Source organism: Lactuca sativa, chromosome 1, assembly GCF_002870075.4.
Source record: "Lactuca sativa cultivar Salinas chromosome 1, Lsat_Salinas_v11, whole genome shotgun sequence".
NCBI lineage: Eukaryota > Viridiplantae > Streptophyta > Magnoliopsida > Asterales > Asteraceae > Lactuca > Lactuca sativa.
Window position 1 is genome coordinate 8,841,872 of NC_056623.2, and position 8,630 is coordinate 8,850,501.

An 8,630-nucleotide genomic window follows, 5' to 3' on the forward strand; every position below is an offset into this window, starting at 1 on the left:
CACCTGATGGTACCCTGACCTCAGATCGATCTTGGAAAACCAAGACGCTCCCTGCAACTGATCGAATAAATCATCGATCCTCGGTAACGGGTAACGGTTCTTGACCGTCAACTTGTTCAACTCCCGGTAATCAATGCACATCCGGTGTGAACCATCCTTCTTCTTGACGAACAGAATAGGTGCTCCCCACGGCGAGCTGCTCGGCCGAATGAATCCCTTCCCCAGTAACTCCTGGAGCTGCGAGGACAACTCTTGCATCTCTGGAGGTGCAAGACGATAACGCACTTTAGCAATAGGCGCGGCCCCCGGAACCAGATCGATACCAAACTCTACTTGCCTCACAGGAGGTACTCCCGGCAGCTCCTCGGGGAAAACATCTGGAAACTCACGCACCACAGGGACCTCCTCAACTGACTTCGGTCTCTCGGAGACCTCCCGTGTATCCATCACATACGCCACAAAACCCTTACAGCCCTGCTGTAGACACTGCCTCGCCCTAGCGGCCAAACAAAAAGCTGATCCCGAACGGGTACCCTCGCCGTACACCGAAAGAACTCCCCCACTATGGTCTCGTATAGTCACCAGCTGACACTCACAGTCGATGACAGCGCCGAATCGGCTCAACCAGTCCATGCCCACGATGACACAGACATCACCCATCGCAATAGGAATCAGGTCAATCGGGAATTCAACCCCGAAAATCTCTAGTACACATCCCCGAAGAACCTCCGTGGCACAAATCACTTTCTCGTCAGCTATAGAAACTCTCAAAGGTCGACTCAACGACTCACGACTAGCGCTGATATGCTGACTAAAGGCTAAGGACACAAAGGACCTACTCGCACCCGAGTCAAATAACACTAAGGCAGGCACAGAGTTCACAAGGAAAGTACCTACGCATATAATAACATAAGCATAACATCTCGACATTAAAATAAATACATGAATTACAACATACCTGCCACGACATCGGGCGCAGCGCGGACCTCCTCCGCAGTCAGCTGAAAGGCTCTCCCACGAGCCCTCGGGGCCTCGACCTTCACCGGTCGAGCCTCAGTAGTCCTGGCAGTAGGTGCAGATCCCTGACGAAGCTGAGGACACTCGGCCTTCCGATGGCCGGTCTGGTTGCAATGAAAGCAAACCATAAACCCCTTGGGGCACTCCCTAGCAATGTGCCCCTCCTTGCCGCACTTGTAGCAAGCACCGGCTCGACACGCCCCATCGTGACCCTTGCCGCACTTTCCGCAAGTGCGGCTCTTCGAACCTCCCGTCCTCGAATCGACGGACTTGGTCCGCTTGGCTGCCGGCTGAGACTGAGCCGGCTGCCGATCTGCCTGCTGAGACTCGGCCTCCTCCCTGGCCTGAGTCTCCAACTCGATCTCACGCTTCCTGGCATTCGCCTGAAGCTCCGTAAAAGTATGATAGGTGGAGTTCGACACAAACTCCCGGATATCCCTCCTCAAGACACCCAAGTACCGGCTCATCCAAGCCTGCTCTGTGGACACCAACTTGGGGCAAAACATCGCCCTCTCATGAAACTTCCGCGTGATCGCCGCCACCGAATCAGTACCCTGCTTGAGGGTTAAGAACTCCTGAACCAATCGTTCCCGCTCCACCGGGGGAACGTACTCATCCCTGAACATGGCAGTAAACCCCTCCCATGTCACCGTTGTAGTCTCTGCCAAAGTGAAGTTCGTCGTCACAAACTTCCACCAGTCCTTCGCTCCCAGACGGAGCTGGTTCAAAGCGAACCGTACCCTCAGGTGCTCCGGGCATGAACAAGTGTAGAAGCACCCCTCTATGTCCGCGATCCACCTCATCGCAGCAATCGGATCCTGCGTCCTATCGAACTCCGGTGGCTTTGTGTTGCTGAACTCTCGGAACAGCAACGAGTCACCCCCCTGTGGCCTAGCAGCGGCCACAGCTGCGGTAGCTGCAGCGGTTGCAGCCTCAGTCAATGCGGCGTACCGCTCATCGAATGTCTCCATCAGAGTGGTCTTAATAGACCCAAACATCTCCGGGATCTCAGTCCGGATCGCCGCCGCCACCTCCTCGTGAATCATCTGACGAATCTCCTCGTCACTCACACCGCTCGTACTCGCTCCGTGGCGTGGTCTAACCATGATGTCTCTGAAATACAACATAAAACTATCAGAGACTCCATCGAGTGTAATCGCACTCGATAACGCAACCCTACTCAGTCTCCGATATCCAGGGATTCGTACTTGGGTCTCCCACTGACCCGGTGTCTTCGGTAGTACGGGCCCAATACTACCGACCACACCGCATCAGCATTCATCCCAAGTCTTCCTCCCCAAACCCCGGATAGTGAGTACTCTACTTCTGATATGCACTATCTACCCGCATACTAGCAAAGCATCTCATATCGGCAAACTTCCCTAGACTAAGGCATCACAAATCAGGCCACTCTAGTCCTATCATGAATACCTAGTCTTCTAGCATGCATAACAATTTATATCATATAACATTGTAAGGTATTTTGGGGATCTTTACCGTTCGGGCGTTGACTGATCGTACACACTACTTCTTTCTTGCTTACCACAAAACCATTTACAAAAGTTTATGCCTTTATTTAAAAAGTTTTCCTCAAATCCTCGGTTTGAGTTCAGTTACTCCCGAAGGTGCACCCGAATCCCTCAAACCAAGGCTCTGATACCAATTGTAACAACGCAAATTTTCAAACAAATTTTTCTTTTTTATAAATAGAGTAATTTCATTCAAAACAAGGCATAAATAATTTAAGTGTCATGTCAATTACAAACTGTCTAAACCCCAAGATCATAAAAACATTCTTCAGTGTGTATCGATCACGCCGGCGCCTTCCCACGGTCCTTGCTAGTACCTGAAACACATACATAACCACTGTAAGCATAAATGCTTAGTGAGTCCCCTAATATACACTTACGCACATACGCCTTTCCAGGCCCTGACCTTCCGGTCCTCAACACAACGCCTTCCGGCCCATAACATAATCGCCTTCCGGCCCATAACATATTGCCTTCCGGCCCACATAACATACATAGCACATATAACAAATAACTTACCACATATAGCATACATATCACATATCATATCTGACCTTCCGGTCCCACAGTCAAACCCTTCCGGGTACAGTATAGTGAGAAGACTCACCTCGTAAATGCTGAAAGCTAGCAAATCCTGAAATCACTCGTGCACAATCCGACGAACTACAACCTTCCTGAATAACATCACATATCTCTCATTAACACTTATATCTTCTAAGTGTGACTATCCCTAATAAGTCAGACTTAGGTCAACTCTGGTCAACGGTCAATGGTTAACTCGACCGGACTCGGCGAGTCTAGACGTCCTCCAACTCTCTGAGAGTCCTTATCTACTCGTCGAGTATCCTCCTTGACCCGACGAGTTACTCCTGGAAGAATCGCGGGGCCACCCCGACTCAACTCGCCGAGTCTGAAGAACAACTCGACGAGTCCCAATTAATCTTCAAGCTACTCGCCGAGTCTGTTCATCGACTCGGCGAGTCCATGCCATGCAACCGCTCAAACTGCATTCTGGGATAAGTATGGTTCCGAAATACACAAGCATGGGACCTTCTGGATCTCCAAAGGTCCTAATACAGGGTTATATTCGTTTGGGTAACAAGGTAATAATTCATCTAATCACCAAATGGGTTCCATAAACCCTAGATCCATGCACACATCAATATAACAGAAATGATCCGAAATGTTACCTGAATAACGCACTCTTTGTGTCCCCAAACTTCAGAACTCGAATCCCTTGTAGTTCCTTTAGCCAAAACTCTTCTCCTCCTTGCACCACAATTTCTTCAAGTCACCAATGGCCCTCAATCTTGCTCTAGATGCCCACAGCCGCTTAGGGTTCTTCTCAATCGACTAAAAGACGAACAATGACGGCATATAGTGCGTTATATACGACCCAAACCTGAACGGTTAGGGTTTTCGCTAAACAGCGTAGACTCGCCGAGTCCATATCTGGACTCGTCGAGTCCAGTCGCGAACCCGCGACCAAGTCAGCGATCCTACTCGGCGAGTCTAGGCTCCAACTCGCCGAGTCCCCTCTTAAATCACCCCAAAAAACATAATTTAACAATACCTGAGATTCCGGGCTGTTACAATATATATATATATATATATATATATATATATATATATATATATATATATATATATATATATATATATATATAGGTTTACAAGGGTATAACATGTTGCACTTACACTTTTATAATTCATTAGTCTAAACACACTATTAATTATAAAAACACACAGATTCAAAGTTATAAATAAAACTCTTTTTACTTGTATGTATTTTACAAGGGTTAACATGTTGCATTTTATACTTTAGTAATTCATGAGTCTAAACACACTTTTGATTGTAAAAACATACACAATCAAATCCTATAAAGCTCACCAACATTATTTTTGATGTATTGTTTTCAAACATATGTATCTTTAGGAACATAGGAGCTGGATGACACACCATGCGTATCGTGGTGAATAATACATTTCTTGTTTAAATGGTTGGCCGATCCGTTAGGCCTTTTGTTTCATTTGACTTACGTTTGTAGAACTTGTTCTAGTATTTATCGTCTTTAGATCGAAGACAATGTATTCTCCGTACCAAATTTATGGAAGAATGTAATGTTTGTATTATTCAATATATATTGTTTAACTATGATCCAACGTTTACGTTGCAACTTTGATGTTTCCGCCGACAGTTGGGGTGTGACAATTATCGATTCCTAGCCAACAATTTCAACAAGCAATCGATTCCCACGCAACAATTTTCATTATTGATTTCAACAATAAATCATTGATTTCCACAATAAATCATTGATTTCCACAAGAAATCGTTGATTTCAACAAGGAACAAAATACATACCTAAAGAAGCATCGAGCTCAACTGTGAGACGGTGTCACCAAAGGTGTGAAGGGTGAGATAATCGAATAGGAGCGATATGGAGGAGTGAAGTGTTGGTTGTAAGGAGAGAGAGAAGAGGGACATTTTTCTGTAAGGGGAGAGAGAAAAGGGTCGTTCGTGTGCGGGGTTGACAATGGGGTCGGTGGTGTTGTGCAAGGGAGACGATGAGAGGTGGTGGTCGGCGATGGGAGGAGATGGTAGGCGTCGGAGTTGGTCGGAAGAGGGAGGAGACTGGAGGGATGAAGAAGGTGAGTATGTTTGATGGACGCATATGAGGGAAAAAAAGAGAATGACACGTTTCTTTTCTATTCAGATATAGGCTGAAGTCGAAAAGTTTAAGAGACTTTTGGAAAAGTAAGAGGTTTTAATTCATATGCTACCAAACACTCTTAATTTGAAGAATTAAATGATTACATCTTAATTTTTCAATTAAGAGGCTACCTAACAAGCCCTACATACTAGTTTTATGTTATTTTAGCATTTCATAAACTATAGGGACCAAGTAAACAAAAAATAAATAAAATAAGAATTTTAATCTCTTGATGCTCTCTACCTCCCAATGTTTTTCTTTACCCACCCGTTCCCCTAAGCCCCTATACCTACCACTTACATCCTACTTCGAACAACCTCAATAGAAAAACGCCACACACGTAACATATTTAGTTACCATTCATAACACTTCAACTAATTTACCAAATCTGATATTTATCATCTTCGATGATGGATATTTGTGTATGGTAGATCTTTAACCAATATCACAGTGAAGACATATGTTTTGGTATACGTTTTCGTACAATACCATGATTTGCAGACAAGAACAACATCATCCTTACTAGTTTTCACGTTGTGATGTTAAGAAATCCAAAACGTTTTCAGAAACTTGATATGTGTATGGAACAAAATACACTAGCACTAGCGACTGAGTTTATTGACTTACTAGCTATTCTATCGTCATCGTCAACGTCATCTTCAGACATTTTCGATCATTATTTTTCATATAACCTTGAATTTAAATATGGAATAAGTTGTATCTAATAAAAATGATGAAATCTTTTTTTTTTTTTTTTTTTTTTAAATTAGAGAGAGAATCAAAACATGACATTAATGGTTTGAGGTTTTATTTCTCATCAATATAATGAGATTTATGATTCTTTATATATGAAATCTTATAGCTTCCCACAAGAATAAAACATAGACACACCGAAAGACTTTATTAGTAAATGTTTGATTTTTCTTTATGATGTATACATATCATATCATCATATCGAGAGTGTTATCACATCAACACCAAATAAACTCCACTTCTGCACCGCTTTATATAGGGATATTCACCGCTCCACATAACCACATCACTTTTATTTTTATTTGGTTAATAAGAGTCAAATTTACTATAATTAAAAAATACAAGAAAGTTACATGACAAAACTAAAAAGTACATAAAATGTGTAAAAAGAAAGGTGTGGGTGGGTAAGATTTTTTTTATTTTTAATTGGTAAAATAATGAAGTAATTATAAAGAAAAGGAAAAACTAGTATAAATCAATCATTTTAAGAATTTTCAAAAATTTATGGACCAAAGTGTCATAAAAACTCTATTTTAGACCAATTGTGTAAGTATAATGTTTTTTGGAATTCTACAAACCCATAAGGAGTATTTTTGAAATTTTGTCTAATTTAATTTAAAATCATATATTCTTGTAAAATATACCTTAATAAACGTTTTATATTTAGATGGAAAAATAGTGTCATAGTCAAAAATAATAATATATAAGACCTTTAAAAATGTTAAGGGAGGCATAATCCCGTGCCTGGTATACATTTCTGTATATGCAGCGTAGCAGATGTACAAGTAAAGTATAAAAAAAATCCACCCGACCATCACCGCCACCACCACCACCACCGGCGCCTCCGCAACCAACCCACTCTCTCAATCATCACGTATGCTTATTATATGTTCTAATAATATTTGATTCCAGCTTACTTTTTATTTGAGCACAAAAGAGTATCTTTTAATTTTATTTTGGGTCTGTACCCAGTTACGATCTGCTCCGCTGCTCTCCGCCGCCGTCGAAATGGAGAACATCTTTTCACAGCTCCCACAAGATATAATTCACCAGATCTTCTCCCGAATCTCTCTTCAGCAAGTCATCGTCTGCCGCTCCGTTTCCAAGATCCTTAACACCACACTTTCATCCCCTTCCTTCACGCATCTCCTTGCCACCACTTCCCCTTTCCCTCTACTCGCCCTCCGCCCTCCCCATCGCTACCACCACCTCTCTCCGTCCCCCGTCCTCCACCTCTTCGATCCAACCGAAAGTAAATGGCTTCATTTCTCGCTCTCCTTCCTCCCTTTCCCCTCTGCACATCCAATCGCATCGGCCTCCTCTCTGGGCCTCTTATACCTCTGGGCCGATTCCCCTTCCCCCGATTCCAATAAATCGCTTGTCGTTTGCAACCCGTTAACTCGACAATACAAAACCCTCCCGCAACTCGGTTCGGCGTGGTCGCGACACGGTTCCGTTCTGGTCGACTCAGTCAACAATCGAGTCATCGTTCTTAACGAACTCGCTGCTCTCTACTATTCAAACTCAACCGATTCATGGCTCAAATTCTCTTCCAACTTACCATCAAAACCCAGAAGTCCGATCCTCGTTAACGACTCGATTATCGCTTTATGCGACGTCGGATCTCCATGGCGAAGTCAGTGGAAGCTTTTTACCTCTACGATTCAAAATCTTCAAACATCTCAACCATGGAATACCCTTGAAAAATACGAATGGGGGGATGTGTTTGACATCCTGAAACGACCCCGCTTGTTGAAAGGATTTGGGAATATGATCTTGATGATTGGCGGATTGAAGTCGTCCTTTTCACTCAATGCTTCATGTTCCACTATTCTGATTTTGAAATTGGATTTGTGTACATTGGAATGGGGTGAAGCTGGGAGAATGCCTCTTGAAATGTTCAGATGTTTTCAAGAATCAAGCAAGTTTAAGGTGTTCGGAGGTGGGAATAAGGTTTGTTTTTCTGCAAAAAGGGTTGGGCGATTGGCTTTGTGGGAATCAAACGAGAAAGGGAAGGAGGAATGGAGGTGGATTGATGGTGTTCCAGGCAATGGTGATGGGTTGTATCGTGGCTTCTTGTTTGATGCTAGGCTTGATGCTTCACCTTAAATCTTAATGGAGGTCTGCAATTTCCCTTTTTGCATTACTTCAAACTTTTTCGACATTATTGACATTGCAGTTCAATAATATTATGATTATCTATTTTCAGTTGTTTAATTATCACTACTGATGCTAAATTTGCTTCTTTTCATACACGCTTTCATTAAATCTTGTGGCATTTAATGCATAAATTGATCATGAAGCCTTTTTATCTAAAGCTTGTGTCTTTGTTGTTGATGCTTTACAAAGGGGGTGTTTGGATCAAGCAGTTAGTTGCTCATAGCTAGAAATAGTTAGATAACTTTAAGGATTTGTTAAGCCAATTCCTTACTTTTGACACTAAATAATCAGAGTTTCAACACACATTCCAACACCCTTAATGAAAAGTGAAACTCGTTGCATACAATTGCTGTAGCATGTTCTTGTTCATGTGTGAATTTAGGTCCCGATTTTGGACGACTTTAAGGATTTGTTGAGTTAGATCTTAAATTTGATTGATACATGTTGAAATTAATGAGGT

General features: G+C 42.8%; 1 protein-coding gene across 1 annotated transcript; it reads left to right on the plus strand.

The window, feature by feature from the left end:
• The first annotated feature begins 6,724 nt into the window (after nucleotides 1–6,724).
• Nucleotides 6,725–8,212, plus strand: LOC111907799 (SKP1-interacting partner 15). Its single transcript, XM_023903607.3, has 2 exons — nucleotides 6,725–6,884; nucleotides 6,983–8,212. The coding sequence occupies exon 2, from the start codon at nucleotides 7,019–7,021 to the stop codon at nucleotides 8,117–8,119; it is 1,101 nt and encodes a 366-aa protein (XP_023759375.1). The 5' UTR covers nucleotides 6,725–6,884; nucleotides 6,983–7,018; the 3' UTR covers nucleotides 8,120–8,212.
• Nucleotides 8,213–8,630: the final 418 nt, after the last annotated feature.

Coding starts and splice junctions, on each gene's coding strand:
- LOC111907799 (XM_023903607.3), top strand. CDS start 7,019: ATGGAGAACATCTTTTCACAGCTCCCACAAGATATAATTCACCAGATC.